Source organism: Toxoplasma gondii, chromosome IX, assembly GCF_000006565.2.
Source record: "Toxoplasma gondii ME49 chromosome IX, whole genome shotgun sequence".
NCBI classification, from domain to species: domain Eukaryota; phylum Apicomplexa; class Conoidasida; order Eucoccidiorida; family Sarcocystidae; genus Toxoplasma; species Toxoplasma gondii.
In genome coordinates this window covers 3,853,872-3,868,692 of record NC_031477.1, presented here as the reverse complement: position 1 = coordinate 3,868,692, position 14,821 = coordinate 3,853,872, and the positions used below count along the sequence as shown (strand labels likewise).

The 14,821-nt window shown below is 52.3% G+C and overlaps 2 protein-coding genes across 2 annotated transcripts; one reads left to right on the top strand and one right to left on the bottom strand.

Moving 5' to 3' along the window:
* Positions 1–404: 404 nt before the first annotated feature.
* Positions 405–12,013, bottom strand: TGME49_290720 (vacuolar proton translocating ATPase subunit, putative). The gene is made up of 13 exons (XM_018782120.1): positions 10,850–12,013; positions 10,108–10,200; positions 9,130–9,639; positions 8,485–8,585; positions 7,678–7,906; positions 6,751–6,846; positions 5,977–6,426; positions 5,229–5,536; positions 4,172–4,481; positions 3,370–3,648; positions 2,232–2,837; positions 1,650–1,747; positions 405–1,327 (listed from the first exon to the last, which is right to left on the bottom strand). The coding sequence occupies exons 1-13, from the start codon at positions 10,868–10,870 to the stop codon at positions 1,228–1,230; spliced, it is 3,201 nt and encodes a 1,066-aa protein (XP_018636443.1). The 5' UTR covers positions 10,871–12,013; the 3' UTR covers positions 405–1,227.
* TGME49_290710 (hypothetical protein) lies at positions 11,937–12,239 on the top strand (the record flags this gene model as incomplete). Its single annotated transcript, XM_018782119.1, has 1 exon — positions 11,937–12,239. The coding sequence occupies one exon, from the start codon at positions 11,937–11,939 to the stop codon at positions 12,237–12,239; it is 303 nt and encodes a 100-aa protein (XP_018636444.1).
* Between the last annotated feature and the right edge of the window lie 2,582 nt (positions 12,240–14,821).

Sequence of the window (14,821 nt, the reverse complement as noted above, 5' to 3'; positions counted from 1 at the left end):
TGCTTCTCTGTGTGTTGCCTATTTCTCTGGAAGTGATGCATGAAGCTGTAGCGCTGAATCAGGTGAGGCTGTCCGCTTCTCTCGGTCAATGCCTGTCTATCTCGTCTATCTCTACGCAGGGGGGAACAGATTCCTTTGTGAGCAAGTCACTGGCTTGCGCTTTGCCTTTCCGACGAAGTTGTTTGCTTTGTTTAACGTCGGGAGAGTCCTGTGTGGTACTTTCATCTCCTGTCTCCGCATGTTCTGTTGTTCTCTCTCTCCGTCTCTGTCTTTCTGACTCTGACTCTGTCTTTCTGACTCTGACTCTGTCTTTCTGACTCTGACTCTGTCTTTCTGACTCTGATTCTGTCTTTCTGACTCTGATTCTGTCTTTCTGACTCTTAGAGGCTGCTTCACTTTTTGTGTGTCTCTCCCTGTCTTTCAGACCGCGGAAAGCTCGTGCTTTCCCCCGTCGCCGAGTTGAGTCTGCTCGAGAGATCTTTCGACGAAAGGAAAATCGATGCATGGCGGAGGCGAAGTCGTCGCAAGAGGGGAGCCGCCAGCTGGCTGGGCTCGCCGTGAGGGAACCGCCGCGGACTTTCGCTCGCTTCACCAACAGGAGACTCGTCGTCTTGTGCGCCGACGCATCGCGAGACTAGGACGGCAGGAAAGCAAGCAGACGACGAGTAGACTTTTGGAAGGTCGCTGGGCAGTGAAAACTAGAGACGAGAGAGAGGAGGCGCGAGAAGGAAACGCGAAGAAAACGACTCGAGAGACGCGGGACCAGGGCAGGGCGGGTGCGGGAGAACGCCATGAGCACATGAAATCTCAGAAGCGGCACACAGAAAAACAGCAACAATTTGAAAAGGGATTCGAGAGGTTTCGTTCCTTCCACTCTCTCCTGTCTCTTCTTCGTCTCTGTGATTCCATCACTTCTTTTCACACATCGGCTGGAGACGTCAGAGCGTCTCCCAGAAGGCGTAGAGGCGCAGAAGCAGAGAGGAAAAGAACGGCGGAAACGACTCCCGGAATATCGAAGGAGAGAGAGAGAGGAAAACGAGGAAAAGCAGAAAGAAGAGACGAAAAACCGCAGAAACGCGGTGCAAGGAAACGAAGGAAAAACGCAGAAAAGGGACAAGGAAACGGAGAAAAGAAAGCAGCATCAGAGTGGAGACAAACGAGACAGCAGCAGACAACAGGGGAACAACGCCAGTTCAGCGACCTGAAAGAGACTGTAAACAGAAAACGTTAAGATCCTTGAGGTCTCGACTCTCGGAGAATCTTCGCGAAATTGAGGGGGGCGAACGTGTGACCATCTGCCTTGTAGAATTTTCCCTGAAACTCGACCCTGTAAAAAGAAAACAGCATTTTTTCTACTTCTTGTAACCTCTCTTTTCTTATCCTTCGTTCGGTTCTTTTCGCAAGCCCCAAGTTGCCTCCCCTCTACGCTGTTCTCTCTCGTCTCTGCTTGTCTGCGTTGATCCTTTCCCCCTTCGTTCTCTCTCTCTTGCGTACCCTCGGCTGTCTCCACTCTCTCCCCAGTTCCCTTTTAGTCTCTCCTTCTCCTCTGTTGTCTTCAACCTCTTCCTCGTCGCCGCCGTTCTCGCTGCTTCTCGCTTCTCGTCCTGTCTTCTTCCCCTTTTCTTTTTTCTGATTTTTCAAGGACCTACCACTGAAGACGGAGGGCGTGGAGGAAACACTCGAGGCTGTCCATCCCCACCATCACGAAAAAGGTGATGAGAGCGAAGATGGGGAAAAGGAAAACGAACTGCGAGGCAGGCACCGCGACACACAGGTCAGGCATCAAGGCGACATGCGGTAAGCAGAAGACAGGAACAAGAACGCCAAGGGGACCAGAAGAAGCAGGCCAGAAGAAAAAGAAGAAGAGAAGAACATGAACAAGATCAGAAGAAGGAGACCTGCTGGCCAAGCCAGGAGAAGATGCGTCGAGGAAGGATAACGAATGCTGCATTGAGACTGAGACAGAAGCTTCTCTACCGTGAATTTCGAAAAAAACAGCTCCCTTACAAAGGAAGGTGGATGGATTTTTTCCTTCTTCTGCGTTTTCGCCACTATGAGGCCGACGTTTCCGGTTCAAAACAGCAGCTGCCCGAAGAACGCTCTGCTCATTCCTGCTCTTTTTTCCGCGCTCCTTCTTCGTTTCCCGCCCGGTCCCCTCTCCCCCCGCCTCCCCAGCAGTCGCTCGTCCTCATCTCGCCTGTCTTTCTTCTTCGCCCTCTTCGGCTGCTCACCTTGATGGTCATTGCGACCCCACCAGTGCCAGGCTGCAGCGCGAGGCCGATGGTTTTCTCGAAGAAGACAAGAGCGAGTTGCTGGTGGGCCAGCGAGAGCGCCCAGAGTCGGAGGTAGCTGGCCGTGTTGGAAATTGTTCCAAGCACGAACTCGATGGTCTCGATCATTTGGTGGATGAAGACTTCGCTGATCTCTCCCGCGCCGTCGTCCGCGCCATCCTCCGCGTCTTCGACTTCTGTCCGTTTTCTCGTCCGCCGCGCGCCGCGGCCGTCACAAGGTCCCTGCGAAACCGAGAAGGCCAAAGGCGGCGACGGCAGCGCCGAGTCCTCACTCGCCAGACTTCGCTCTGAAGCTCGAACGCGTCTTTCAGAGGGCAAAGCGCGGGAGGAAGACGCGACGACCAAGCTCTCTCGCTCTTCCTCGAGCGGCGACGCAGGCGCGCCTGCAGACGCCCGAGACGCTGCTGCGGAACCTTGTACATGGTATCCGAAATCTGCTGCATGCAGCGACGCGCGTGAGGCCGAGTGACGCTGTGCGTACAGCAGCCACAGAGGCTTCGCCAGCAACATGACTGGCACAGACAGCAGAACCACGAGGCGCAAAACCTGGAGAAGGCAACATCCAAAACACCCAGCTGCGCATTCCTTTGTACTTCGCTGGCATAACAAGATCCGTGGACAGTTCTTGCGAGCAAAAGCCGCGCGTACGCAACCAAACCCAACACCTTTTTCTCACCTGTATCCACTCATGCACATATATATATATATGTATATATACATATATATACATATATATACATATATATACATATATATATATATATATATATATACGTATGTTTATGTGTGTATTGTGGACTCTCACGGACTGGTGTCGACAGTCGAAAAGGACGCAACACACGCGTTTTCGTCGTTTTTCGTCCTGCATTCTCTTCGCCACATTTGTCCCGAATAGTGCTGGTATGCATATCCATATATACGTCTATGTATATACTTTTATGTATAAATATATATATATATAATTATATATATAAAAATATATAAAATTATATATATGTATATATATTTTATGGATATAGGTATGTATGTATGTAGATGCAATTGTTGGCCTTTTTTGGTTGGGCAGACTGGGGATTACTTGCTGAATTTCGGCTTGTCCGTCGAACATAAGGAGCGAAGGGTCGGGATTTGCGCCTCCCATGTGCATGTCGATGAGGACGTTGATCAGAGAAGGTTTGGCGTAGGCGTCTGCGGGTGTGAGCCACTTGAAGAGAATGAGGAAAGCCATGTACCCGATGAGTGCGACGAAGAGGAAGAGCTGGGGAAGCGCCTCGAAAAAGAAGTCCAGAAACTGTCGGAAGTAGAGCGCGTTCAGCGCCTTCAAGAGGATCCCCAACAGCATCTGGAAGAATGCCACCTGAGAGACGCGCGAGAAAAAAGACGAGAAAATGCTCGAGGCTACGGAAGACGAAAGCAGAGACCGACGGCCGAAAAGCATTTGCAGGTGCTGCGAAATGACAAAAAACGTCACCTCTTGCAAGGTGGAGTCCGTCCACGTCACCGCGGTATATGACTATATAATTCATATCTGCACACACATATATCTATATATATATATATATATATGTAAACAAATTTAAAATTAGCGCAATACACAGAAAGACGTATAAGCTTGGGCAGAGATTTGAAGAAAGCGCGTTATATGTAAGCAGGAATTGAACTGCATAGACGAATCTGTTGAAGCTTTTCGACCGAGAAGTGGATACCCGTCTTGTCTTGCGCTAGGACCTCTGTTCAGCATGCGAGTTGTGTGGAGCACCCATCTGGTCTTTTTGCCTTTTCTGTTTTCGCGTTTTCGCCAGCAGACAAGAGCCTGAGCCTCCTCGCAAGAGAAAGAAAAGACAGATCCCAGAAGGACTGCGCTCGCGCTCTCTCCTTACAATGACAGAGAACTTCATCTTGAAGGAGTTGAACATAAGCAGTTCGTTCACTGCTCCCTTCCACGCAGGATCGAAGCCCACAGGGTAGGGGAATCCTTCCGCCATAGGTTCGAGTTTCTCGCCTTCTCTCTCGTGGAACGTTGCGGGACGAGAGGCAGAAGAAGCCGCCGGAAACGCGACTTCGCCTTCCTCGAACGTCGGCGAAGAGACTTGCCACCGCGTTCCGAAGAGGTCGATGCCCAGAGACAGAACGTCGTTATAAATCACTCCCGCATAGGTGGCGAACAAACCCAACAACAGGATCATGTGCCTGCAACAACGCACGCGCATGCATGCAGGCGGCATATCCATTCCAGAAAAAAAAGACGAGGAAACCGAAAAAAGGGAGAAGAGAAAACGACGCATATCTTCATCTTCAACGTCTGCGTCTCTCGGGGAGGAGAGGGTGGCAGGGGGGTGGCGGGGAGCGGGGGAAAACAGAGAAAGAGAGAGAAAGAAAGAAAGTCCTGTGTACGTCGCATGCACTACGTTGTGTGACGTTTGCCGCAAGGGACGCGCATCGTAAGAGACAAGGAGATCTGGAGAATGACGGCTACGCGCATCTTGACACACATAGAGCCGTACAGATGAAGATCCGCTGGTGTACGGACAGCTGGCCTCCAGAGAGAGAAACGAAAAACGAACATACCCACAGGCAGGACAACAGAAAAACTCCTCGAAGTTGCCAGGCACGTACTCACGCACAGAGAAAGCGACAGAAGCGCAGCAGGCACATCAACAACACACAAGCAAAATATCTATACTGTGTTGACCTATATATATGTATATACATATATACATACATATATATATATATATATATATATATATATATTGTGTATATGAATACAGATATATATATATATATATGCATAAGTATAGGTGTATGTATATGTATGTGTATGTTCCTGTACGCATATGTATGTGTATTTGTGTGTATTCGTATGTGGACGATTGCTTGGTACAAGACAGGCAGAAGGCATGTACGACTTTGGGTTGCAGCGGGCAGGTGGGGTACCTTCCTTCGAGCAGCATATCGATCAGTTCGCCTTTCATCCTCAGAACGCGGTTGTTCGCTTTGACGTAGAAGAGCGCCGCGGCGATGAGGACGAGGAGGAAGCCGTGACCTACGTCTCCGTACATGACGCCGAACAAGAACGGGAAGAAGACGCATGCAAACACGGCTGGGTTCGCTTCTTTGTATCTCGGGACGCCGTAGGTGTCGACCAACTGTTGAAAAGGTTCCAAGAAAGGCGGCAAGCGAAAGAACGTCGGCGGCGACGGAGAACTTGTGGGTGGGTGCAGAAGCAGAAACGCCGACGCATGCTGAAGAGAGAAACGCGCAGAAACGAAACGAGGAGAGGCCCTGAGAGCGTAGCGAGCGTCGCGCGACGTCGTCCTGCGTGTCTGCCACAGTTTTTCTTCGCGATTTGACCCGGTCTTTCAACAAACAGCGCGAAGACTGAGAGCTTTCTCCAACGTCTTCTGACTCACACACCATTCTCGTGAAAAACGAAATGGGATCTGCCTGCCCGCCAGAGGACAGAGAAAACCATTGCACGAAAGAAAGAGAATCGGAAAGAAACAGCTGGGTCTGCCGGCGGTCGCTTGCAGGAAAACGTTTTGCATGTTGCCTGCTCGCCCTCGCTCTGGCATTGCTCCAACTCTCCCAGTCTTCCGCGTTTCGACGCGTTCTCTTCTTCTTCTCCTCCCTTTTGCTTCGCGACCTGGTCTGCCCTAAATCCGAGAGGCCGTCAAGTCCCTACACTTCGCGCGCTCTGTTCGGCGAGGACGACGCGGAGCTTCGCCTCGTCTTGTGCCGGGAACCAGCAGTCAGCTCGAATCGTCACATCGCTCGCCTCGAAGAAGTTGAGCGTTGCGTAGACGGCTTTCTCCTTCACACAGAAGCGCCTCCAGGCTTCGATCAGCGGCCTGCGCCGTCTGCGGCCTTCACAATCCGCATCCACAGGCTCCAAGAGAATCGAAATCTCCGACAGAAAGTACTGCTCGTAGGCTCGCAGCGTCTTCTCCTTGTCGGCCAAGAGAGACGAAACGTCTGCGAAGCGCTTCTCTGCTTCTTCGAACGATCCAGGCCATGAGTAGCACCGCGCGCCGAACGCAGCGCACAAACGAATCACCTTCTCGTACGCCGCAGACGAAGGCGAACAGCCCCCCTGATAATATGTGACGAAGAGCGACTTCGACTGGAGCGTCACCTGAACGAAAATGAGACCTCAGCGGAGAAGGCAGTGGACGGCATGCGGGAGAGAGCACCGCACAAGCCGGCGAGGCGAAAACAAAGATTACGCGAGTGGAAAGCGGACCAGACAGAAGACACCAGGAAAGACGAGAGAGGAGGGACAGAGATGACGGAGAAGTGCAGAGAGGAAAGAAAGAAGATGGAGAGAGACAGGACGTCTCCTTGTGTGTCATCGGCAGAGGTGGCGAGGGGACACCGACGGAACGCGAAGCAGGACTTCACGGAGAAAACGTTTCCAAGAATGCGAGTTTTTTTTGTGTACACACAGACAGAATCTCACAGCGTATTCAGCAGGAACCTCTGTCAGATCGGCAGGCTGGAAGTAGGTGTATGCGTTGCCGCGCATTGACCTGAAGAGAGCACGCGCGAATTTTTCCTGGAGAACGAAGGAAACAGAAAGAATTCAGTTCCTTTCCAAATGAAGAGGAAAGAGAGAAACTCCTAAACAGACCGGGAAAACGAGGACCGACCGGAAAAGAGAGACACCCCGTTCCTTAGAAATGCAAACAACGACGAGGCAAACACACGTCAGCTGCGGGGACAACTTGCTACTGCCCTTCCCTACATGCGAAACGGTCTTCCCCAGAGACGTCGGAGATCTTTCGGATCCGAAAAAAAGCGAACGCGACTGGGCATCTTCTCCAAGAGAGCCCGGAAAAAAGAAAGTCGCGCATGCGCAGCGCGGGACAGATACGCCATTTTCAGCGCGCACAAATCCAGCGGTAAAAAGATGAAAAAGCAGAGCAACGGACAGACCCCTGACAGCTCCTCAGAGACAGAATTCGCCCCATCTCCTTCTCGCGCTCCGCTGCAAACACTCTTCGCCGGCTCTCACCGCAAATCCATATACACAAGATACATATATATATATATATAATATATAATATATATATATATATAATATATATATATATATAAATATGTATATATATATATATATATGTATATATCTGTATATATGTATTATAGGCCTTGTTCGCTCTATTTTGTTGTCTCTGTGAAGTGTCTGTATTCTTCGGATTCGATCGAAAGAACACCGAAACTAGCGCCGCAGTCAGCACAGGTGCTCTGCGCCTGTTCTGCCAGACAGCCTGATGGTGCAGGAAGGAGTTCGCGCTAGTTCCTGGAGAAATGACCTCCGAACTCCCGGCACAGAGAGATCCGAAGCTGTTGAAGAAATTTAGATGGTGGAACTGGAGAGACGCACCTGGTCGCAGCTGTTGATGACTCCTGCGACAGAGGAGAAAGCCATGGACCTGAACTCGGAGCCCAGTTCGTCGCCGAAGCCGTCGCGGAGCGTAGAGCCCAAGCCGCGACCGCGTGGGGCTCCAGTCTCCGCGCGCGCCGACAGGCCTGCGGTCCCCGCCTCGAGCAGAGAGAGGCTGGCGGTCGATTCGAAGAGAGGCGAGGAGGGCCGCAGATCCGACCGCGCGTTTCTGGAAAGACCGAGGAAAAGGAAAAAGAGAGAGGTCAAGATGAAGCATCCTTAGCAGAGAGCCTCGAGGTGTGTGCTGCACTGGCAACAACGGGAAGGCCTGAATGCCGGGAGGAAGTTAGCAGAGGTGGAGAATGCTCACAGGAGACGGGGGATTTTCATCCGCGACGAGCCGCCCAGGTCCACGACCGCCAGAGAGAGCAGATTGGAAGAGATGAAAACGAAACAGAGACACACGCGCAAACACCGAACCATGTTCGCCTCTTCCCCTGAGAAAGAAAGGGGAGGAAAACAGAGCGCGTCCCGTACAGCGGGCTGCGAGGGTGCCAGCGCAGGCAAACAGACAGAGAAGAGACAACTCGAGGGCGCGAGGAACAGAGGGGAGAACGCACCAGAGACCTACAGAAGCGAAAGGAGAAACAGAGAAAGAGAGAACAGCGGCTCCCAGACAGAGAGAGCAATTGAAAGGCGAGAGAGACAAGAAGAAAAGAAGACAGACAGAGAGCAAAACGGAACGAGGGGAGAAAGGTGGAACCAGAGAGAAGGGGAAAATAAGAGAAAGAGAAAGACGACACATACCTGTCAGGAACTCCAGCAGCTGAGAGTCTCGCTGCGCGACCGCTGTGCACTGGGAGCGCGAGCTGGTGGAGCGCAAGAAGAAGTAGACTCGTTTCCTCGATCTGCAGAAGAAAAGTCGACGTTCTAAGCGAACACCGGTGAAACGACCATGATGGCAAACCGCCCACGATAGAAGCATGCATCTGCATAAGTATATACATATGTATATATGCATATTCATACATATTTAGATAGATAAATATATAAATATACATATATATTTATACATACATCACACCCCGTATGTCTCCACTTGTACGTATGGATAGGTGTGGTGCAGGGGGAAGAAGTTTTCTTTCTGTCTTGTCTGTTTTTGAGACAGACGGCTCCTGGGGAGGAACGTACCCTTGACGCTCCAAGCCGAAGTTCGGATTTCTCATTTGCTGTGTCTCCGTTCTCTTTCGGAGGAGACCCTCCACGTTCCTCCCCAGGGAAATCCCCCCTGTTTCCTGCACTTCAATCTCCACTTTCCTCTCCCCGATCTCTTTTTTCCTTCTCCTCATTCGTCTCCCTCTACTCTGTTTTTTCAGTGATGTGCCCTTTCGTCTTCTTCACCACAATGTCCCTTTCGTGTTTTTCTTTTTCGAGGATCGTTCTTCGTCTCACCGCCGCATTTCTCTGTCGAAGGAGGTCTTCGTTGTTTTGCGAGAAGCGGACGAACTGTGTGTACAGCTTGTTCAGAGCCTCCTCAACTTTGTCGAGCTGGAAGGCGGAGGCGCCCGACACACCGGCGCCTGGACCTGCCCGCGCAGAGTCGAAGAAAGGAGAGTCTGCTCGACCTTCTCTTCGTTCTTGAGACGGCACTCGGTTTCCTGCAAAATTTCGTCTGCTCCAGCGGCTTCCCTCCTCGAGCTCTGCCTCAAACGGATGCGCTCTCCGGGCTTCCCTCGCACCTGAGAGAGAGAGCGAACGCCGGAGAAACTCGAGAGAGTCCTCCGATTCGAACTCGCCATCCGACAGCGAACCGTCGCTGGTCGCGTCGAGGTCCAGACGATCTTCCAGCTTCGTCGACGTATGTTTTTCAATCTCCGCAAACAGAAAACGCAAAATCCTCTCCATCTCCTCCAGCCTCTGCACGTAGCGCTTGTACTGCCGACAGAGCGACTGCGCGTTCATCTGCGAGAGAGAGAGGAAAAAGCGTTCTAGGAAGAAGAGCGTCAAAAAACGCGCGGAAAGACGAGGCGCGAGGAAACCGGGGAAACGAGAGAGGCGAGAGAGTCAATTCGAGAGCAACGAGCAGAAGAGAACGGCGAAGAGAAAGAGGAGACAGAGGAACAAAAGAAGCGGGAGAAGGAAACGAGACGAGGAAGGACGCGTAAGGGGGGGACAACAAGGGTACAGAGGGAAGACCGACGACGACAGAAGAGGAGCAAGGCGACGCCAAGTGAAGAGACCAAAGTCAAGCTGCTGAGAGAAAACAGGAGAGATGTGAAAAGAGGCGAGGAAAAGAGGAAGAGCGAGCGTGGACAAAGAAGCGAGATGACAACGAAAGGAGAAGAGGAAAGGAGATGGAAGAACGAGGAGAGTGACAGGAAGCAAGAGAGAGAGAGAGCGATTAGAGAAGGAAGCGACAAAGAGACTTACATCTACAAATTGGACCTGAACTTTGGACCCAATCGCGTCAAGGAAGTCGCGGGCGCCCTCGCTCGGCAGGACAAGCGTCCCCCTACACATGGTCTGAGCGAACGTCAGCAGAAAGGAGAAAGGCATGCACATTCTGGAAAAAAGCAAGAAACGAGAAGAGGAGCAGGAAGATCCAAGCAAAAAAAGACACAGAACGTAGAAAGAGGTACAGCGATGCGGAGCGAGAAAAAAGAGAAGAACGAAGGACAAAGAGGAGGAAGGAGAGGAGGAAAAGAAAGAGGGGAGAGGAGAAACAAGGAAGAACCGCATCTTCCTCCACTCGGCAGGGAGAACCTAGACAGGGTGGCCAACGCAGAGAGACGCCGAGAGCGAGGATTCGAGCGAAATGAAAGGTCCTCTAAGAAGAGATGAGAAAAGGTGAGAAAAACGACACGAACATAAAGAGTCGGCAACACAGAACAAGCCAGAGCGAAAAGCAGACTCGGTTTCCTTGTTGGAGGAGATGAAAACTGTGGGGATAGAAGAAGCACCACCGCGAGAAAGTCCAAGTCTCTCTGACAAACGCAAGGGAGATGTTTCGCCAGTGAGTCGACGGTAGCGGCAATTGGACGTGGTGACCTCACGAAAACATGGTGGAGACTTGGCAAGACAATTCGGCAAAGGAAGAAGACAAAAGACGTTCATCCTCCTCCTTTCCTCCGTCAAACTTTGCTGTCGCTACTGGCGCTCCTCTGAAACTCACCTCCGACCGAAATATCCCCATGATGGCAAACAGAAGACGACCAAGAGGACGGACGAGCGAAGAGGAAAAAAGGCAAGAGAAAGATGCGGAGGAAGAGGAAGACCAAGGGGGGTCAACAACGGGAGCAGGTCGGACGACAAGAGTGCGAGGTCGAGGTCCACATGGGAGAACAGAAGACAAAAAAGGAAAAGGGGAGTTCAACGGAAAACGGTGGAAAAAGGGTGGAGACAAACGACTGAGATGAGAGGAGAGAGAAAGACAAAATCATCCACGTGAGAGGGCCGAGGATGTGAGACAGAGACAGACTACATGGGCGGTGTCAAATGCCTCCCGTTATACGTGGATCAAACTTCACAGGGACAAGGAAGAGGATGCGGCAGCATGCAGCATCCTGGAAGAGAAAAGGAGAGTCCTTTGTGGTGCGAGGGAAGAAGACGAACAGGGAAGAAGAGACATACGCGGCGAAGAACTGAAGATGGCATCCCCAGACGCCATCTCTCTGAGAGGTACCCGCGACCCTGGGGTGTCTGTACACCTCCCAGAAGAGCTACATATCTAACGTCTCTCGGTTTTTACACTCGCCCATTCAACTGTGGAGAGGAAGAAGCGAAGTTCTCGGCGCGGCGTGTCATTCACATCTCACATTCGCTGACATAGACACCACAGAGTCTCCCCGAGACCAGCGGAAGAGACTTGCATGCACAAATTCACTTAAAGTCCAGATTGCAAGGCCTGGACGAGGCTATCTCGGTCGGTGTGTCGACCCAGCGTCGCCGTTTTTTCCGACTACTCTGCAGACGGCAGGACCGGGAGAAGCAGAGAGGGCGTCCTTTCCAACTTGAGAAAGAGTGCAAGACCTCGGCTCCCGCGCCGCCAGCCGGCTTCGAGACTTCTCTCTCGTTGTTTCGAAAGAAAAAAGGGGGATTCCTTGGAGACAAAAGATAAAAGACCTCCCGGCGCGCAGCTGCTGAGGTCACAGGCCTGCGTTTTTTCGAGCTCTGGAAGCAGTGCTTTCTGTCGGCCTCGTCCTCGCCCCCTGTCTTTTCGATCGACCTCGCCGGTTTTCGGTGTCGACGAAGTGCAAAAAATGCCGTCGTCTTCCTCCGCAGACGCACAGGGAGGAAACCGTTTCGAATGTGTCTCGAGCTCGACATCTCCTCGCCGAAAAACGCGACAAAAGACGAGGCTGCTTGTCTCCAGCCGCGACGCACCGCGGTGTCTGGCCCTCGCGAAGACGTCCTCTGTATCCGAACGACACCCCAACCGCATGTGCGGCGCGGGAAGAGCGGTCCTGGCAGGCGCAAAAGAATGCGATTCGGCAGAGAGAGGGAGAGACGAGACAAAAAACGAGGCGAAGGCGAGAGAAAAAGAACGCGTTTTCCTTTCTTGAGGCTGCATATTGAGGGCGGCAACGCGAATTCCAGACGTCCTCTGTGCTTTCCTTCGCGGCACTCCCTCCTCCGGTGCGCAGCCAGCACACACAGCGGAAGAGGAGTTTTCCTGCGCCTGCGTCCGAGTTCAAAGAAATTCACCTCGCAAAAGCTCCTCCACGCTCTTCCTCTTCTCGTCGCGCAGCTGCAAAAGGCCTTTCCTCGACGTCTGCGCCTTCCCTCCCCAAGATACACCCTATCTTCTACGCATCCGGAAGACTCTTTCCGCCCCTCGGCTTCTGTTCCCCCTGACAGAAAGAGCCTGGTGACGCAGTCGACGCTGCGTGTCTCTCGGCGACGACCCGTTTCTCTTCTCTCCAACTGCAGCGAAACAAGCGCTGGTCCTCGTCCTCTCCTCTCGCCTTCTCAGCAACCACTATGGCTGTGAGTTCCTCCACTCGGGGGCGAACAAGTCCTTCTCTCCACTTCAACACTGCATGCAAGGCTTCTGCTTCTCTTGAACGAGGAAGACATGCAAGCGCATTTGCTCACACCTGCGTGTCTGTATGGAGCTGTACACAAGAAGAGTAACTGGCGGTAGAATCGTACGAGTACATGGATGTACTACATGAGTAAACAGTCATGTAAGAATATGTAGGCAAACAGACATCTCGGGGCGCGCGTTTTGTTGTTATCTGTTTCTTCTCCGTCTGGAAGCAAAGGTCCACTGCAAAAGCTGTGCAGAGTGTGCTAGACGCTTCTCGCTTGTCTCCCCTTCCTCTCCACAAAAAAGACGCATCAACATGCATTTGTAAATCAATGAATATTTATAAATATTTGCATACATTTATGTTCCTATGTCAATATATATATATATATATGTATATATATATATATATGTGAATGTATACGTATAGATTATGTACATGGGTCTCAGGTGTGACGCAGTGGACTTGTGTATTTGCGCGGTGTTTCGCCTTTTCGGTGTTTCCCCGCCTACCTTCTTCGTTCTCTTTCCACGGAGTTTTCTCAGAAACGAAGAAGTCTTGCATTTCGTTCGTGCCTCGCCGTAACCGCAGCCCTCAGCATGGCGTTCTGCAAGGTTTCTCCCCCCAAGGCACCTATGGTGTGTCTGGGGGGGGAGTTCGCCGCTCTCGAGCGACGCAGATCTCTTTCACTGTATTCTCTGTCAAACCTACCTCGTTCGCCTGCTTCCACAGGCGGATGTATTTTTTTTAAAACGAGGGCCTTTGCTGCTGTGCGACTTGAGTGCTCTGCTGTGACTCCTACAGCGTCACCATCCCTCTCCACGTCGTCCTTCCGGCTCCTCTCCTCCTGCGTTGTTTCGAGTCTCGGAAGTTCCACTTTCCTCTCTGCGCGTCTCCTGCCTGTCCGTCTCCCAGGGATTCTTGCGTCGCTTCTGAACGTCTTCTCGTTTCGCGTCTGAGCACACGAGTTCGCCGGGTGCATGCGTTTCTTCCTTCAGAGTGTCTTCGAAGCTCGCTCCAGTTTCCTCGACTTGGAGCAATGCGCCCGCGCGGCAGGACCTCAGCGCTGGGAGGCCGAGTGCCAAGGAGTTCGACAGCGTGCACTCCAAGCGGCTGCGGATGTGTAAGTGACGCAGTTCCGTTTCGTTCTTGAGCGTCCTCACTAAATACGTCGCCGCTGTCTCGACGCCAGACTGGCGGTTGTTTGTTGTTCAAGACTGGAACGCTCTTCTCGCCTACCTCCTGCCCCTGTGCGAGCTGCGGTGGGAGGGTGCTGTCTCCCTTCCAGTGTGGCTGCCGGCGCAGAGAAAAAGACCAAACAGACCAAGAGAAAGAGAAGAAAGGTGGAAATGTTCTCTGCAGTGTATCCGGAGGCGTGAGTGCGTGGATGTCCGTGAAGCTGCGGTGAGCGCGCGTACGCGGCAGAGGTGAAGGCAGGGGGGGACTCTGAGTGGTCGTATCACTCCAGCTCCGTGTTGCCTTTGCGTCGGCGAAAAAAAAAGGTGCCAGTGAAACTAGGAAGCAAAGCAGGACGTTCAAGCGACAGGTAGGGGACTGGAACTCCAGGTATTTTAGAGTCGTTGGGGAAGACTGAAACGCGAGAGAGCGAGAGGCGAGAGAAGAAATCGTTCTGTGCAGTCCGTGCTGCAGAGGAGGGTCGACAGAAGAGTGGACGCGCAGAGCTTTCTCACTCGGTCAACGTTGTTTTCAGAATGAGCAGAGAGTGCGGCGCCTACGGAGACTCCTTCTTTCAGTGCTATCGCCACGGCTTCCGGCTCGAAGCTTGTCAAGGCGAGAAAGCCACCATGCAGCTTCTTCGATGCCAGCGGATGGTTGCGGATCGACTGGTTCCTCTCTAGACGTTCAACGCGTTTCTCTGGGAACCGCGCAGCTGATGGCTGTTCAGCTCGCTGGGGCGAACCGCGCGCGCGCGAGAGAGAGAGAGAGGGAGACTCTGGACCACAGGAGCTGGAGAAGGTGCCGAGACACCTGAGCGCTCTGCGTCCCCGTCGTCGTTGCCATTTTTCTTTTCCATGTTTGGCGTCGAGTGCTGGAGGAAGAAGACGCGTCTTCGTTCTCTACTGTTTCTGCGGGAAGAAACGACCTAGGGGAGA

Coding starts and splice junctions, on each gene's coding strand:
- TGME49_290720 (XM_018782120.1), bottom strand. CDS start 10,870: ATGGGGATATTTCGGTCGGAG. Junction 6,427..6,750: donor AGGTTCCTGCTGAATACGCT/GTGAGATTCTGT, acceptor ATTTTCGTTCAG/GTGACGCTCCAGTCGAAGTC. Junction 4,482..5,228: donor GATATGCTGCTCGAAGGAAG/GTACCCCACCTG, acceptor GCGTTGTTGCAG/GCACATGATCCTGTTGTTGG.